The sequence below is a fragment of the Tachyglossus aculeatus genome, chromosome 18 (assembly GCF_015852505.1).
Source record: "Tachyglossus aculeatus isolate mTacAcu1 chromosome 18, mTacAcu1.pri, whole genome shotgun sequence".
Lineage (NCBI taxonomy): Eukaryota > Metazoa > Chordata > Mammalia > Monotremata > Tachyglossidae > Tachyglossus > Tachyglossus aculeatus.
This window is the reverse complement of record NC_052083.1, coordinates 11,201,434-11,220,928: the sequence shown is the minus strand read 5'-3', so window position 1 is coordinate 11,220,928 and position 19,495 is coordinate 11,201,434. Positions and strand designations below refer to the sequence as shown.

At 43.7% G+C, this 19,495-nt stretch overlaps 1 protein-coding gene across 1 annotated transcript; it reads right to left on the bottom strand.

The window, feature by feature from the left end:
- Positions 1-13,565: 13,565 nt before the first annotated feature.
- MRPL32 (mitochondrial ribosomal protein L32) lies at positions 13,566-19,369 on the bottom strand. Its single transcript, XM_038760367.1, has 3 exons — positions 19,242-19,369; positions 15,320-15,498; positions 13,566-14,240 (listed from the first exon to the last, which is right to left on the bottom strand). Exons 1-3 carry the CDS (start codon positions 19,366-19,368, stop codon positions 13,986-13,988), a joined length of 561 nt encoding a protein of 186 aa, XP_038616295.1. The 5' UTR covers position 19,369; the 3' UTR covers positions 13,566-13,985.
- Positions 19,370-19,495: the final 126 nt, after the last annotated feature.

Sequence of the window (19,495 nt, the reverse complement as noted above, 5' to 3'; positions counted from 1 at the left end):
CTAGTCCTCAAGTCCACAGCTTTCTGGGGATGATGGTGAACTGACTTCCTCTCCTCAGCTGCCAGGGCTCCTGATTGATGGGCTACTATGTGCTTTTCGCCCTATCGCCTGGCTCACTCGCTCGCTCCAGTGATGGATTGCATGCTATCCCCACTATCAGCTCAGGTATCAGTCCTCCTAATGGAGGGGAGTCAGGCCCAGAGGAGATTACTGTCAACTCTGTCATCTTCGAATATGAAGGCCAATTGAATCCTATACACCTGTTTGGCCGTGTTTCGTTCTCCCTGGCTGACAGGGATATATTCTCCTTGGGGACCTGTGACTAGAATGTTTTAGGAAGTCCATTGGCTTCCACGGTATGGTATTACTTCCTTTCCTCTCACTTCTAACCCTTTCAAAAACTGCTGACCAATTTCCACTCTCCCGCTCCATCATTTGGAGTTCGGTATCATCATCAATCGTATTTATTGAGCGCTTACTGCGTGCAGAGCACTGTACTAAGTGCTTGGGAAGTACAATTTGGCAACATATAGAGACAGTCCCTACCCGACAGTGGGCTCACAGTCTAAAAGGGGGAGACAGAGAACAAAACCAAACATACTAACAAAATAAAATAAATAGAATAGATATGTAATAACCTCTCATAAAACCCTTGCCTTGGTTCTTTGGCCCTGGCTTGGGAATTCCACCAACTGGTGGAAATAGAATGGCTGACTCTGGAAGACGTGAGGAGGCTGTGAGCAAGAAGGGGTAATATTCCAGCTGGGAGGGGACAAAGGGTTATTAGGGACAGTGTGGTGCCTTGAAGGGTGTAGAGGAAGGAGGAGAATTGGGGAATATTAGGGCGATATTGTGGAGATATTTTTATAGATGTTTGAAGTTGCATCCTTCCACTACACCCTCAGCACTCAATTACCACCTTGTCCCACTTCCACACTTATGCACTCGCAACCACCAGCACCATCTCTGCCCATGCTGACTTCAAGATTCTACTATTTAAGCATTTATCCTTCTCTTTTTCCTCCTAATTGTAAATTACTTTGTGTCTTTCTCTCTTTGGGAACTCAGCGTGGCCTAAAGGAAAGAACATAGGCCTGGGGGTCGGAGGACTTGGGTTCTAGTACTGGCTCTGCCACTTAGTAGTGTGACCTTGGACAAGTCTCTTAACTTCTCTGTACCTCAGTTTCCTCCTCTGAAATTGGGATTAAATCCTATTTCTTCATACTTAGACTGTAATCCCCTTGTGGAACAGGGTCTGTATCCAACATGATTATCTTGTAATAGTAATAATAATGATGGTATTTGTTAAGCGCTTACTATGTGCTAAGCACTGTTCTAAGCATACCCACCCTGGTGCTTAGTACAGCATGTGGCACTTAGCAAGTATCATAATTATTATTCTTATGATTTGTATAAACTTCTTAAAGGCAGGGATCATTTTTATTAACTCTATTGAACATTCCCAAATAGTCTAGTGCTCACGTGCAGGCTCAGTAAATGCAATTGATGAATTGATTGAAAGCACAACAAAATACTCAGGTTCATTTGGGCAGTGTGTCCTATTTTGGGAACCTTCTCATTAGAAAAATACTGAAATTACCTTCCACCATATCTTCTGTTGAGTTTCAGACTAGAAACTGAGACTTTTGAAGTGTTTCATTTGACGGCAGTCATAGTGAAGAAAATATTAATGTACTGGAATGTGTATGTTCAGTCTCTGTCCTTCGGCAAGAACACGTTCAAATTTTGTTATCAGTGAGTTAGAGGGTAACATTTATTCATTCATTCATTCAATCGTATTTATTGAGCGCTTACTGTGTGCAGAGCACTGTACTAAGCGCTTGGGAAGTACAAGTTGGCAACATTTAGAGACGGCCCCTACCCAACAGCGGGCTCACAGTCTGGAAGGGGGAGACAGACAACAAAACAAAACATATTAACAAAATAAAATAAATAGATTAGTAAATATGTACAAGTAAAATAGAGTAATAAATCTGTGCAAACATATATACAGGTGCTGCGGGGAGGGGAAGGAGGTAGGGCTGGGGGGAAGGGGGGATGGGGAGTGGGAACCTTCCCAGTGCTTACAACAGTGCTTTAGGATTCATGACTGGCATCAAATGCTTTTATTTTATGGAAAGTTATGTACTATCTACTTCCAGAATGAATAGGCAACATATCTTGTGATTAATGGGGATTCTAACATGGGAATATGCCACTGTATATATGGACCTAAGGTCTATTCAACAACAATGACAATGTTATGAATAACCTTACAGAAATGAACCATTTACCTAAACAATGTTGTCTGTACATTATTAAAACAGCTAAGACTTTACTAGCACGTAGCTAGGTCACTAGCAACTTAGGTTTCTAATGCTCAAAACATAAAGTAGCAGGTCCAGGAGGATAGAACCCAGTTGAAAATAATTCAGGCTTGGAATCAAGTCTTTTTGGCTCTGCAGCTGGCCTGCCGTCTAATTGTGTGTCAGGTGTTTCTCAAAATGTCAGCTGTTCCATCAGTAAAATGGAGTTTTTGTTCTCCATAGCGGGTTCGGATATGAAAAGTGCTATGAACACCCTAGAAAATGATCCCAAAGAAGAATCTCAGTGGCTGCAGCTAAAAATCTCTTGAATTCCACAACCTACCCTGCACTTCTTCCTCAATCTTGACCTGGAAGCAGGTCCCTACTTCATCATCATCATCAATCGTATTTATTGAGCGCTCACTGTGTGCAGAGCACTGTACTGAGCGCTTGGGAAGTACAAGTTGGCAACATAAACTTTCTGCTGAGCCATGCTGCTTCTCATTCAACCCATTTATTTATTTTACTTGTACATATTTTTTATTTTATTTTGTTAATATGTTTTGTTTTGTTCTCTGTCTCCCCCTTCTAGACTGTGAGCCCACTGTTGGGTAGGGACCGTCTCTATGTGTTGCCAACTTGTACTTCCCAAGCGCTTAGTACAGTGCTCTGCACACGGTAAGCGCTCAATAAATACGATTGAATGAATGAATGAATGAACAAATACCTCTATTATTATCATTATTATTGTCCCAGATCTGACAGGCTCATCTGCTATGTCTCCTGTGAAGTACAATAGCAGGACTCAGAGATATTCATTTCAATCAGTGGTATTTATGGAGCTCTTACTGTGTACAGAGTGCTATAATCATTTCTCTTAGCATTCACTGAATTTAGTATCTCTATTATTTATATCACGTCTCAGTCAATCAATCATTGGTATTTACTGAGTGCTTACTGTGTACTGTACTAAGAATTTGGAGACTATGTTACAAGAGTGGGCAGACACATTCCCTGCCACAACAAGCTTACAGTCTAGAGGGGGAGACTGTAGATCAATCAATCAATCAATCGTATTTATTGAGCGCTTACTATGTGCAGAGCACTGTACTAAGCGCTTGGGAAGTACAAATTGGCAACATATAGAGACAGTCCCTACCCAACATTGGGCTCACAGTCTGAAAGAATAATAGTAATGATGGCATTTATTAAGCGCTTACTATGTGCAAAGCACTGTTCTAAGCGCTGGGGAGGTTACAAGGTGATCAGATTGTCCCACGTGGGGCTCACAGTCTTCATTCCCATTTTACAGATGAGGTAACTGAGGCCCAGAGAAGTTAAGTGGCTTGCCCAAAGTCACACAGCTGACAAGTGGCAGTTGAACTCACGACCTCTGACTCTAAAGCCCGTGCTCTTTCCACTGAGCCATGCTGCTTCTCTAAACTAACATAGAAGGGAGACTCCTCCAGGTAGCCTTCTTTGACTAATGACTCATCTCCCAACCCAATTCCCCTTCACAAGCGTCACCGATACGCTTCAGTTCTGACTCCTTAAGCCCTTCTAATACTCACTGCACCCCAATTTCTCCGGTATTATGATGTACAAATAGTTTTATTTGGTTGTGCCTCTCTCCTACCTGTAATTTATTTTATTGTCTGTCTCTCTCACTAGATTGTGAACACAGTGAGGACTCCTCCAAGAGCTTAGTTCGGTGCTCTGCATCGAGTTAGCACTAAATGCTATAGATGGCTTGAGGGATCAATAAATATTTCCCAGTGTACAGATGGAATTTCAACCTTTAAAACATATGACATAGGGCTTGTGTTCTTTCTCGCTCCTCCATGGTTCTCTCATCACTTCCTCCCTCAAGAATTCTTCTAAGCGTTTTAGAGATCTTCTCTATGGGACATCTGACTTAAGGTCCCTGTAGAATTCAAAACAGTCTCAGCCAGACCTGGGAAAAATGTGGCTATTGTCTATCCTCAAGAGCTTATGAGTTGGATCACCAGGGCACTAGTTTGAAAAATGTCACAAACCAGATTTCCCGAAGAATAACTTTGTGTCACAATCTTATTCCTTCTGTGAACTGTGTATGAGAGGGACTACGGATTTATTGTGAAGGAGAGAAATGACCACCAGGAATGAAAGAGATAGGTTAATCGTGGAATTTTTTTTATGCCTTTGTCTAGCATTAAAAGGATTTACTAAATACTTCTCTACATGTGACTTGAAAAAAATGGAGACATGAATACAGCTAACTGGAAAGAGCAGCGGCTTTAGGCTGCAGCTAGAAAAAAAAATAGTCCTAGATATTGAGAAAGATCAAATTAAATCAGTGCCTCTTCCATGGAGAAATGGAAGATGATCTTGGTTAGGGAACACAATCCAGAGAGGCACACTGCCTGGATCTGTGTTTTCCCAGAGGAAACTGGCATTATGCACTCTCCATCCCCCACCTCTTTTTCTTCCCATCCTTGCTCGCAACATTTGGGATAATCCCCTTTGCCTCAGAGTTTCCTCTGGAGCTGAAAAATAAGACAGAAAACCTCATTAGTCACAGCATAATGAGTGACACTGCTCAGCTTTCTTTCAGAGAGTCACTGGTCAACTGAGGTCCAAAGATTCCCTGGAATCCTCTTGTTACTTCCTTATGCGCAAAACGCTTCAACCCTCCCTCCAGCCGCTCTTATTCCTACCTCTCCATGAGCTGAAAGAACCCTTTCGTATAATTTGAAGCTCGAAAAGGCATTATGTTGCTCTGTCTGTATGAGAAAAAGACAAAAACACGTGAAAGGACGAAGATTTAAATTTAAAAGGCCCCTAAAGGTGGATTGGAGGGAGAGAAGGCTGTACCTTCCAGGAAAACCCTTTGCAGCCTTCTAGGAAAACCCTTTGCCTAGGGCAGAAGAAAAATGGCCTCTAATTCATTATAAAAGATTCAACGTTCAGTCACTATTTTAGCATGTGTGGTCTAATAAAGCCCTTTATATATACTGTACATAAGGGTCAAAAAAGGAGGACTCGTTTTCTGTCGTACACCATCTTCTCAACTTCTTTCGGCTATCCAGGAAACGTTTCTACCAACTTTGTCATATTGTACTTTCCCATGTGCTTGGTACACTGCTCTGCACACAGAAGCACTCAATAAATACGATCGCTAACCCCCCGTTCATTCCTAATGGTATTTTTCTAGAACAGCATTAGCTAAATCGACTGTAGGACCCCGCGGAAGGCACTGCTAGGCTCAGCAGAGCCATTAAAAGGTCAATAAACTGGATTGAATTAAGTGATTGCGGGTGAAGTCCATCCAAGCCAGCTGGTAACGGATTCTGAGAAGCGGCGATGCAGTGGGTGCCAGATGCAGAGATTCTCACATATGTCAGCCAAGAAGACTCCAATGGCTTAAAAATGAAAGCACATCTGTTTGATCGCCAAGGGGCGAAGACGGGTTGGAGCGGGTCAGTTCCCTGGGGTGGTGGCGGGTGGGTTGCAGCTTTTGTAAACCTGGGGAGACCAAAGTCAGGTGAAATGAGAACTGTTAAGGCAGGTTGAAAAACCATTTCACAAGCTAACCTCCCATCTGTTTCGAGCAGGAGAATTACTGCCTTGTTTTCAGCCTAGAGGATCACCAAAGCAGAGCTTGAAACCTTTGGGTTGAGCTTGTGGTCATGGGAGAGCTTGGCTTTGAGAATCCTTCCTTGTATGTGCCTCCTGACTGGTGATGATGATAATGGCATTTATTAAGCGCTTACTATGTGCAAAGCACTGTTCTGAGGCAGAAACTACTCACCCTGGGCTTCAAGGCTGTCCATCACCTCGCCCCCTCCTACCTCACCTCCCTTCTCTCCTTCTACTGCCCAGCCCGCACCCTCCGCTCCTCTGCCGCTAATCTCCTCACCGTACCTCGTTCTCGCCTGTCCCGCCATCGACCCCCGGCCCATGTCATCCCCCGGACCTGGAATGCCCTCCCTCTGCCCATCCGCCAAGCTAGCTCTCTTCCTCCCTTCAAGGCCCTGCTGAGAGCTCACCTCCTCCAGGAGGCCTTCCCAGACTGAGCCCCTTCCTTCCTCTCCCCCTCGTCCCCCTCTCCATCCCCCCCCATCTTACCTCCTTCCCTTCCCCACAGCACCTGTATATATGTATATATGGTTGTACATATTTATTACTCTATTTATTTATTTATTTTACTTGTACTTATCTATCCTATTTATTTTATTTTGTTAGTGTGTTTGGTTTTGTTCTCTGTCTCCCCTTTTAGACTGTGAGCCCACTGTTGGGTAGGGACTGTCTCTATATATTGCCAATTTGTACTTCCCAAGTGCTTAGTACAGTGCTCTGCACACAGTAAGCGCTCAATAAATACGATTGATGATGATGATGTTCTAAGCGCTGGGGTAGAGACAAGGAAATCAAGTTATCCCACGTGGGGCTCACAGACTTAATCCCCATTTTCCAGATGAGGTAACTGAGGCACAGAGAAGTGAAGTGACTTGCCCGAAGTCACACAGCTGACAAGTGGCGGAGCCGGGATTTGAACCCATGACCTCCGACTCCAAAGCCCGGGCTCTTTCCACTGAGCCACTCTGGTCTTTACCATTGGTCCTTACGGGGGCAGGGGTGGGCAGTCCTATGCGTATTTCGCCCTCCCTGAGATTTAAATAAATTCATCAATAGTATTTACTGAGCACCTTTTTTATGGTAGTCCTAAAGTGCTTACTATGTGCCAGGCACGGTACTGAGCGCTGGGGCAGATACAAGCTAATCAGGTGAGACAAAGTCCAAATTTTGTCCAAATTTGTATTTGGTTGTGTCTCTCTCCTACGTGTAATTTATTTTATTGTCTGTCTCTCTCACTAGATTGTGAACACAGTGCAGATTCCTCCAAGAGCTTAGTTCAGTGCTCTGCATCAAGTTAGCACTAAATGCTACCGATGGCTTGAGGGATCAATAAATGATATTTCCCAGTGTACAACTGGGGCTCCCAGACTTCATCCTCACTTTACAGATTCATTCAATCGTATTTATTGAATGCTTACTGTGTGCAGAACACTGTACTAAGCACTTAAGTACTAAGTACTACAGATAATAATAATAATGATAATGATGGCATTTATTAAGCATTTACTATGTGCCAAGCACTGTTCTAAGCGCTGGGGACGTTACAAGGTGATCAGGTTGTCCCACGGGGGGCTCACAGTCTTCATCCCCATTTTACAGCTGAGGTGCCTGAGGCCCAGAGAAGTTAAGTGACTCGCCCAAAGTCACACAGCTGACAACTGGCGGAGCCAGGATTTGAACCCATGACCTCTGACTCCAGAGCCCAGGCTCTTTTCACTGAGCCACGCTGCAGATGAGGTAACTGAGCAACAGAGAAGTGAAGTGATTTGCCCAAGGTCACACAGCAGACAGCCTAGACTACAGAGCCCTGTACAAACCATTTGGAAGAGTTTGACAATATCAAGTCGTTTAACACCTCTGTGCCTCAGTTTCCATACCTGTAAAGCTAGGATAAGTTACTTCATCTGTGACCTTGAGACATTTGATATTCAACCCACCCTCAACCCCACAGCACTTGTGTACATATCTTTAAATTATAAATTATTTATATTAATATCTATCTTCCCCTCTAACCTGCTCATTGTGGGCAGGGAACATGTCTGCTAACTCTTTTGTATTGTACTTTCCCAAGTGCTTAGTGCAGTGCTTTCAGCGCTTAGAACAGCAGCATGGCTCAGTGGAAAGAGCCCGGGCTTTGGAGTCAGAGGTCATGGGTTCAAATCCCAGCTACACCACTTAGCTGTGTGACTTTGGGCAAGTCACTTCTCTGGGCCTCAGTTCCCTCATCTGTAAAATGGGAGTTAAGACTGTGAGCCCCCTGTGGGACAACCTAATCACCTTGTAACCTCCCCAGTGCTTAGAACAGTGCTTTGCACATAGTAAGCACTTAATAAATGCCATTATTATTATTACTTGACACATAGTAAGTGCTTACCACCACCATCCTCTTCACTCCATAGTAAGCCCTCAATACCATTTATTGATTGACTGTTCTCCATAACGTGAATCCCAAGGGGCACAGAGACTAAATGAGGCAGTTAACTTAATGCTTAATGCACTTAATAACTGCTATTATTATTACTGTCCCCTCCCAAGCACTTAGTACAGTCGGATTCACATTCATTGGGCCCTCAATAAATACTATTGATTGATGTACGCCCAATCTCAATAACTCTGCCTCTCTGAAGTACCAAGCTTTAGGCTCTTTCCACCTCATTCTGAATTCTTTCGCTGCGCATTTTGCAAGCTTGCAGTGAGTGCCTACAGGATTGGTGAAACAATCTTTGTATATTATTGTGTATTCTTTACCTCCCATATTCTAAGCTCTTAGTTCCACTTTCTCCATTGCTTTCTGGCTCCCTAAACCAGCCAATCAATCAATCAATCATATCTATTGAGCACTTACTGTGCACAGGGCACTTGGGACAGTATAATGTAACCATATATGTTCCCCCCCTTTTAGACTGTGAGCCCACTGTTGGGTAGGGACTGTCTCTATATGTTGCCAATTTGTACTTCCCAAGCGCTTAGTACAGTGCTCTGCACATAGTAAGCGCTCAATAAATACGATTGATGATATAGCGGACACATTCTCTTATCCAGCATCTCCAGATGGACAGTACAAATGCCCAGGTTTGTATAGCCTCCACTAACCACTAACTGGCCTGGAGACAGAAGGACCTGAGTTCTAATCCCAGCTCTTCCACTTGTCAGCTGTGTGACTTTGGGCAAGTCACTTAATAATTATAATTATGTTGGTATTTGTTAAGCGCTTACTATGTGCCAAGAACTGTTCTAAGCGCTGGCGGGGGGGGATACAAGGTAATCAAGGTTGTCTCCTGAGGTACTCACAGTTTTAATAATAATAATAATAATAATAATGGCATTTGTTAAGTGCTTACTATGTGCAAAGCACTGTTCTAAGCACTGGGGGGATACAGGGTGAATAGATGAGGGAACTGAGGCACAGAGAAGTGACTTGTCCAAAGCCACACGGCCGATTTAACTTCTCTGTGCCTCAGCTAAATCAGAGAAGTTAAATCATCATCAATCGTATTTATTGAGCGCAAATCAGCTGTGTGACTTTGGACGAGTCACTTCTCTGTGCCTCAGTTCCCTCATCCGTAAAAGGGGGATTAAGACTGTGAGCCCCATTATGGGACACGGACCGTCCGACTCGATTACCTTTTCTCTACCCGAGTGCTTACAACAGTGGCTGGCACGTAGTAAGCACTTCAACAAATAACGTTTTAAAAAAGAACTGGTTATTTTTAGTCGCTGTTCGGTGTCTTCTCCTGCTGTTTGCTTGCTGCCATCTAGTGCTCCTGATTTCCCAATCCCAAAATCATCAGTCCTTGCAGGCATCTCAGGTCTGTCTCCTCATTTCCCAGTAAAGAGGTGGTTCCCTGGGCACAATGAATCTCCATACCAGGGGGTCCTTTGGCTCACAGACTAATTGCTCCTATTGATCCTTTCCGTTGAATTATTCAGACTAGAATAATGGCTAGATAATGGCAGCAGCCCTCCCCGCAGACAAATGTGCCTAATGCAAAGAAAATCCTACAACCGGTGGTGTGACTAACCAACCGTGAGAGAAACACAGCACTCTGAGAGGATGTGACCACGTTAGGTCTCTGAAAACAGGCCCTTTCTATCTCTGGGCATCGATCGCAGACTCTAGTAGATAATTTTCTTTCCGGGGGAATTCAATTTAGGTAGGAGGTGGAACTGTCTGGTCGCCACCAGGAAATGAGGACGTACGAAGCGCTATCTGCATAAAAGATGTAATAGTAGTAATGATATTTACTGAGCACTCACCGGGTACAATGCATTTTTTTATAGCGTATGTTAAGCATCAGTTACAGGCCCTTTCTATCTTTGGGCATCGATCATAGAATCTAGTAGATAACACTTTTCTTTGCAGGGGAATTCAATTTAGGTAGAGGTGGAACTGTCTGGTCGCCACCAGGAAATGAGGATGTACGAAGCGCTATCTGCAGGAAAGGTCTAATAGTAGTAATGATATTTATTGAGCACTCACCGGGTACAATGTATTTTTTTATAGCGTATGTTAAGCATCAGTTACAGGCCCTTTCTATCTTTGGGCATCGATCGTAGAATCTAGTAGATAACACTTTTCTTTCCCGGGGAATTCAATTTAGGTAGGAGGTGGAACTGTCCGGTCGCCACCAGGAAATGAGGATGTACGAAGTGCTATCTGCATAAAAGATGTAATAGTAGTAATGATATTTATTGAGCACTCACTGGGCACAATGTATTTTCTTATAGCGTATTTTAAACGTCAGTTACAGGCCCTTTCGATCTTTGGGCATTGATCGTAGAATCTACTAGATAACACTTTTCTTTCCCGGGGAATTCAATTTAGGTAGAAGTGGAACTGTCCGGTCGCCACCAGGAAATGAGGATGTACGAAGCACTATCTGCATAAAAGATGTAATAGTAGTAATGATATTTATTGAGCACTCACTGGGCACAATGTATTTTTTTATAGCGTATTTTAAACGTCAGTTACAGGCCCTTTCTATCTTTGGGCATCGATCGTAGAATCTAGTAGATAACACTTTTCTTTCCCGGGGAATTCAATTTAGGTAAGAGGTGGAACTGTCCGGTCGCCACCAGGAAATGCGGATGTACGAAGCGCTATCTGCAGGAAAGGTGTAATAGTAGTAATGATATTTATTGAGCACTCACCGGGTACAATGTATTTTTTTATAGCGTATGTTAAACGTCAGTTACAGGCCCTTTCTATCTTTGGGCATCGATCGTACAATCTAGTAGATAACACTTCTCTTTGCCGGGGAATTCAATTTAGGTAAGAGGTGGAACTGTCCGGTCGCCACCAGGAAATGAGGATGTATGAAGCGCTATCTGCATAAAAGGTGCAATAGTAGTAATGATATTTATTGAGCACTCACTGGGTACAATGTATTTTTTTATAGCGTTATGTTAAACGCCAGTTAGGCAAACTAAGCTTTGGGAGAGCTACTAGCTAATCAGGTTGAGCACAGTCCCTGTCCCACATGGGTCTCATACTCTTAATCACCATTTTACAGATGAGGAAGTACTTCCCAAGCGCTTAGTACAGTGCTCTGCACACAGTAAGCGTTCAATAAATACGATTGAATAAATGAATGAAAGAATGAAGTGTCTTGTGCACGGTCACACGGCAGGCAATGGCAGAGCTTGGATCAAAACGGTGCTCCAGCGCTTAGAACAGTGCTTTGCACTCCTCCCCATCTCCATCCCTCCTGCCTTACCTCCTTCCCTTCCCCACAGCACCTGTATATATGTATATATGTTTGTACATATTTATTACTCTATTTATTTTACTTGTACATATCTATTCTATTTATTTTATTTTGTTAATATGTTTGGTTTTGTTCTCTGTCTCCCCCTTTTAGACTGTGAGCCCACTGCTGGGTAGGGACCGTCTCTATCTGTTGCCGATGTGTACTTCCCAAGCACTTAGTACAGTGCTCTGCACACAGTAAGCGCTCAATAAATACGATTGATAGTAAGCACTTAAGACCATCATTATTATTAGAAATCAGGTCCTTCTGGCTCCCAGGTTCATTCCACTAGACCAGACTGTTTCTCTAATTAGCATTATGCTGTTCCCTTAGGGAAAGTACGAGGCACATTCCCCACCACAAGGAACTTACAAATCTAGACATCCCATTGGAGAGGCTCTCCTGGCGTTCCCAAAGAGGATTTTATTTTTCTATTATAAACAAGGATGCTCCTGGTTGGTCATCAGGATTTTCTGACCAATCAGCCCCGGTCCTTCCATGCTCTCTCACACCCATCCCCGAGAGACAGCAGTGGGGCTGGAGAGTCTTCCTGGAGGAGCTTCGGATCCAGCGCTTAGAACAGTGCTTCGCACATAGTAAGCACTTAAATACCATTATTATTATTATTATTATTATAGGAGTGGCAGAACTGTGAGGGGAAGAGCAGGGTCTCTCCTCGCCCCTCTGCTAAACCAGGCTATGACAATAAGCAAAGCCATTACTAGGTCAGAGCAACGGACAATCCAGCCCAGGCTTCTGTCGCCAACACTGGCCACAGAAGGCCAAGGAATTATGCATTGTTGCCCTCCTTGACTTCCACCCTAATACTTAAGGATACTGCAGCTAACACTCCTAACTTTTCCCTCTTTACAGCTCTTTCTAGTAACCCATTATAATAATAATAATAATGATGATGATGGCATTTATTAAGCGCTTAGTATGTGCCAAGCTCTTTTCTAAGCACTGGGAAGGTTACAAGGTGATCAGGTTGCCCCACGGGGGGCTCACAGCCTTCATCCCCATTTTACAGATGAGGTCACTGAGGCCCAGAGAAGAAGCTGACAGTTGGCGGAGCCAGAATTTGAACCCATGACCTCTGACTCCAAAGCCCACACTCTTTCCAGATGAACCACGCTGCTTCTCCCATTATGGACTGCTTCGCCATATACCTTTCCTAAACCGATAACTTCAGGTTGTATCATTTACTCGGGTCATACATTCCATGATTTTCACCTACTGGGTGAAGTGTCCTTTTGGGTTGGTTTATTTTACTTCGAACCTATTACCTTCACACTTCAGTGGGTGCCCCCGTGTCCTAAGTGGCATTTGGTGGCTTGGTGAAATAGCACAGGCTTGGGAGTCAGAGGACATGGGTTCAAATCCAGACTCTTCCACTAGTCTGCTGCGTGACCTTAGGCAAGCCACTTAACTTCTCTGTGCTTCAGTTACCTCATGTGTAAAATGGGAATTAAGACTGGGAGCCCCACATGGGACAACCTGACTACCTCGTATCTACCCCAGCGCTCAGATCAGTGCTTGGCGCACAGAAAGCGCTTTAACAAATACCGTAATTATCATATTAGCACTAGCACAAGGATGCTAGAAGTGGTGAACGTCAGCGTGATAAAAGATAATTTTTCAAGTTCAAGGAGTGGAATGGATTGTTGATAGTGCTCTGAGTCTTTTCCATCATGTGCTCTTACATGGATAGGATCCCATTCTAAGCTGTGCCATCTTCAAAAGGAAGGGACCAGCTGTATCTATCTACCAAAATACAAACTCTGTGCAAACATCTTCTGGATTTATGTATAATGAAAAATGAAGGTTTCCCCATCCATCTCCTTGGCAATTGTGAAACCAGCTGTCTTCCAGTTTAAGAATAACCAGAGAATACAAAATTAGTATTTATTTTGAAGATCCTTCACTGTCACTGCCTCTGTTCTAAGTGTTTTAATATACAACTTGCCACGGAAATCAGCCAATTCTCCTTTTAGCTGGAAAATTTCATTCTGAACATGTCTGACATTCCCTCATGCCCCCCGATTTCCTGACTTTATCCTCACGCTCATCAGTCGGTATTTAGGATTTAATGTTCCGAAACAGACTCCAGATACACGGTGTCGATAGTGTTCAACTGTCACCCCACAAGAACAGAATTAATGGACAAAGGATGACCGCGAATGGATTTCTGACAGGGAAGTTCCCTTCCCTTAATGAGGCTTGAAAAAAAAAATACCCAAAAATCCGAGGGGAAGCTTTCCTCTCAGGTGGGGGGATGGATTTTTATATTACTATGATGGCATCAGCGGCATTAATTCTTTGCAAACCAAGAAGGACGCTTCCTGTCTTGTTTGATGATTCTTTTGCCCTGGTCTTGTTCAGAAGGTTCTTCCCCTTGGTAAAGCACCACGGTCTCTACAGCGGGAGCCTTAAAAGGCCCTCCTTCTTCTCTCCCGATCTGCATCCTGATCTGGACCGTCTCCTGGCGCACCTTTTCATAACAGTAGCCGCAAAGGACCTGCTTCAGCTTTGGACGGTCACATTCGGGACAAACTTCTATATTATCCTTAGGAAAAGGAAAAGAAAAAAGAGTAAGCAACCCTGTCCACTAACCCACAAGGTGTCACGGACTCAGAGGTAACAATAAATGAGCGGGCATTTCATGAGCGTCCGATATGTTAACAACTTCATTTCTCCTACCCCGCGCTGTGATTTCCCAAGTCCTACTCAATGGTATTTACTGAGTACCTTTGCATAACATTAGACTGCACCCAAAGGAGAGTATATTCAATGTCAGGAGTTATATATCACTTGCCCAAGTGAAGACATTTCATTCTTTTCAGTCTTCTTAGTCATCATCATCATCATCAATCGTATATTGAGCGCTTACTACGTGCAGAGCACTGTACTAAGCGCTTGGGAAGTACAAATTGGCAACATACAGAGACAGTCCCTACCCAACAGTGGGCTCACAGTCTAAAAGGGGGAGACAGAGAACAAAACCAAACATAGTAACAAAATAAAATAAATAGAATAGATATGTACAAATAAAATAGAGTAAAAAATATGTACAAACATATATACATATAGACAGGTGCTGTGGGGAAGGGAAGGAGGTAAGATGGGGGGGATGGAGAGGGGGACGAGGGGGAGAGGAGAGATAGGTATAACCAATTGGCAAGTTTTTATTTCCTTTTTGGAAAGGCTGAATTACCCTGATGGCAATCGCTGGAGTTTTCTGAGGATGAGGATGACATGCCCTAAACAGTAGATGCTCAACATATAATACTGATTGAGAGGCTTTCAATGAAAATCAGATTCACACTCCTCAAGTCCTTAGAGGACCTTGGCAATCGCATTGGGGTGCTTACCTCCATAAAGACCACGGCAACACAAAAACCTCATTCCCCTAAATGTGGCTCTAGTCCAATGCTCTGCACACAGTAAGCGCTCAATAAATACGACTGAATGAATGAATGAATGAATGAATGAATGACACAGATCCACCTCGGGATTCTTGTGCATAATCAATTCTCGGACACATAAGAACAAATAGCTACCTAGTGATCAAATCCTTGTTTCTAGTGCCAGAGCTAGAAACAGAGCTAGCTAAAGGGGAAAAAAGTAGATCAAAATAGGTACTACCTTAACCTTGATAAGATTTCTGGGGTTTCTTCTCCTGCAGCGGTTGACTTCAATAGTGCGTCTGTTTTTGGGGGCGGCCATCCAGAAGGTGCTGTCAAAAACGCTGGGTGTCTCAGAACTCTCACTAGAGACTGGAGGCTGAAGAAATGCAGCTGGACCCTCCACTGCTAATGCTGGGCCTTTAAAAGTGGGGGAAAAAAAATAAGACAGAGCACTTGAAATGGTTTGAATATTCTGACAGACCCCTTTTCAGAGTGGTAATGGAAACAGCGGTGTCATTATCTTCAGAACGCACTTTCCAAATGGCTTTTTGCTGTCCTCCTTTAGACCCACCTGGCCAAAGTACTCCTAGTAATCTGGTCTCTACAACCCAATTCTGAGTGATTTTTCTGCATTTCTCAAAGAGTTAAGCAGCCATAAAGCCCCCATCAGTCATTCGTTCAATCATTAATTTAGCACTTACTGTGCGCAGAGCGCTTGGGAGAGTACAAGTATAAATACATTCCCTGCCCACAGCAAGAGTACAGTCTAGAGGGTCTGTACTGCCATGGTCCCTTCAAATGGGGGTGTTGGATGCATTGAACAGGTCCAATAATACTTATTCATCCGTTCAATCGTATTTATTGAGCGCTTACTGAGTGCAGAGCACTGTACTAAGCACTTGGGAAGTACAAGTTGGCAACATTTAGAGACAGTCCCTACCCAACAGCGGGCTCACAGTCTAGAAGGGGGAGACAGACAACAAAACCTATTAACAAAATAAAATAAATAGATTAGTAAATATGTCCAAGTAAAATAGAGTAATAAATCTGTACAAACATACATATAAGTGCTGTGGGGAGGGGAAGGAGGTAGGGCGGGTGGGATGGGGAGGGGGAACCTCCCCAGCACTTAATAAATGCCATCACTATTATTCATTCATTCAATCAATCGTATTTATTGAGCGCTTACTGTGCGCGGAGCACTGTACTAAGCGCTTGGAAAGTACAAGTTGGCCACATACAGAGACGGTCCCTACCCAACAGCGGGCTCACAGTCAAGAAGGGAATTCAATCGTATTTACTGAGCCCTTACGGTGTGCGGAGCACTGTACTAAGCGCTTGGGAAGTCCAAGTTGGCAACATAGAGAGACGGTCCCTACCCAATAGTGGGCTCACAGTCTAAGGCATGGCTCAGTGGAAAGAGCCCGGGCTTTGGAGTCAGAGGTCATGGGTTCAAATCCCAGCTCTGCCAACTGTCACCTGTGTGACTTTGGGCAAGTCACTTCACTTCTCTGTGCGTCAGTTCCCTCATCTGTAAAATGGGGATTAAAACTGTGAGCCCCCTGTGGGACAACCTGATCGCCTTATAACCTCCCCAGCGCTTAGAACAGTGCTTTGCACCTAGTAAGCGCTTAACAAATACCATCATTATTATTATTATTAGGGAATAATTAGTATTATTCCCCCGTCTTACCTCCTTCCCTTCCCCACAGCACCTGTATATATGTACATATGTTTGTACATATTTATTACTCTATTTATTTTACTTGTACATATCTATTCTATTTATTTTACTTTGTTAATATGTTTGGTTTTGTTCTCTGTCTCCCCCATCCAGACTGTGAGCCCACTGTTGGGTAGGGACCGTCTCTCTATGTTGCCAACTTGTACTTCCCAAGCGTTTAGTACAGTGCTCTGCACACAGTAAGCGCTCAATAAATACGATTGATTGATTATAATAATAATAACAATAATAATAATGGCATTTGTTACTAAATAAATAATAAATGCCATCATCATCATTTCTTAAGCACTTACTATGTGCAGAGCACTGTTCTAAGCGCTGGGGGGATACAAGGTGATCAGGTTGTCCACGGGGGGCTCACAGTCTTCATCCCCATTTTACAGATGAGGTCACTGAGGCTCAGAGAAGTGAAGTGACTTGCCCTAACTTGCCTATTACTAACAAATACCAACATTATTATTATGATGATTACGTGCCTTCTAGACTGTGAGCCCACTGTTGGGTAGGAACCGTCTCTGTTGCCAACTTGGACTTCCCAGGCAATCAGTACATTGCTCTGCACACAGTAAGCGCTCAATAAATACGAATGATTGATTGATTATTATTACTAACAAATACCAACATTATTATTATGATGATTACGTGCCTTCTAGACTGTGAGCCCACTGTTGGGTAGGGACCGTCTCTCTCTGTTGCCAACTTGGACTTCCCGGGCGCTTAGTACAGTGCTCTGCACACAGTAAGCACTCAATAAATACGAATGATTATTATTACTAACAAATACCAACATTATTATTATGATGATTACGTGCCTCCTAGACTGTGAGCCCACTGTTGGGTAGGGACCGTCTCTCTGTTGCCAACTTGGACTTCCCAGGCGCTTAGTACAGTGCTCTGCACACAGTAAGCGCTCAATAAATACGAATGATTGCTTGATTGATTATTATTACTAACAAATACCAACATCATTATTATGATGATTACTTGCCTTCTAGACTGTGAGCCCACTGTGGGGTAGGGACCGTCTCTCTCTGTTGCCAACTTGGACTTCCCAAGTGCTCAGTACAGTGCTCTGCACACAGTAAGCGCTCAATAAATACGAATGATTGCTTGATTGATTATTATTACTAACAAATACCAACATCATTATTATGATGATTACTTGCCTTCTAGACTGTGAGCCCACTGTGGGGTAGGGACCGTCTCTCTCTGTTGCCAACTTGGACTTCCCAAGTGCTCAGTACAGTGCTCTGCACACAGTAAGCGCTCAATTAATACGAATGATTGCTTGATTGATTATTATTACTAACAAATACCAACATCATTATTATGATGATTACGTGCCTTCTAGACTGAGCCCACTGTCGGGTAGGGACTGTATATATTGACAACTTGGACTTCCCAGGCGCTTAGTACAGTGCTCTGCACACAGTAAGCGCTCAATAAATATGGTAGAATCAATCAATCGTATTTATTGAGCGCTTACTGTGTGCAGAGCACTGTACTAAGCGCTTGGGAAGTCCAAGTTGGCAACACATAGAGACAGTCCCTACCCAACAGTGGGCTCACAGTCTACAAGGGGGAGACAGAGAACAAAACCAAACATACTAACAAAATAAAATAAATAGAATAGATATGTACAAGTAAAATAGAGTAATAAATATGTACAAACATCTATACATATAGAATCCACTTACTTTCCCACATGGGAGCAATTCATCCCATTCCCCGCACACATGGTGGGCGGTTAGCTCTCACCATGTGCTCTCCCTACACGGGAGGAATCAATCAATCAATCAATCGTATTTATTGAGCGCTTACTGTGAGCAGAGCACTGTACTAAGCGCTTAGGAAGTCCAAGTTGGCAACACATAGAGACAGTCCCTACCCAACAGTGGGCTCACAGTCTAGAAGGGGGAGACAGAGAACAAAACCAAACATACTAACAAAATAAAATAAATAGAATAGATATGTACAAGTAAAATAAATAAATAAATAAATAAATAGAGTAATAAATATGTACAAACATCTATACATATAGAATCCACTTACTTTCCCACATGGGAGCAATTCATCCCATTCCCCGCACACATGGTGGGCGGTTAGCTCTCACCATGTGCTCTCCCTACACGGGAGGAATCAATCAATCAGTCGATCATATTTATTGAGCGCTTACTGTGAGCAGAGCACTGTACTAAGCGCTTGGGAAGTCCAAGTTGGCAATATATAGAGACGGTCCCTACCCAACAGTGGGCTCCCAGTCTAAAAGGGGGAGAGAGAGAACAAAACCAAACATACTAACAAAACAAAATAAATAGGTACAAGTAAAATAAATAAATAAATAGAATAATAAATATGTACAAGCATCTATACGGGTGCTGTGGGGAAGGGAAGGAGGTAAGATGGGAGGAGGTACCGCATGGAGGAGAGCCTGGGAGGCGGAATAAAAGGCTTTTTTCCAGAATTTCCCAGCAGTTGCGGAGCCTCCCGAGCAGGCCGCGGGCGGCCCAGGCTGAGGGGACCATGAGCAACACCGACGCCATCTTCCCGGCGGCCCTTGCGGCGGGAGGGAGGGAGGGAGGGAGGCCCCGCCCAAAACGCCCCCCTCCCAGGGCGCGTGCGCACTGGCGGCCGCCGCCGCTCAAAGGATCCTGGGAAAGCGAGTAGGCC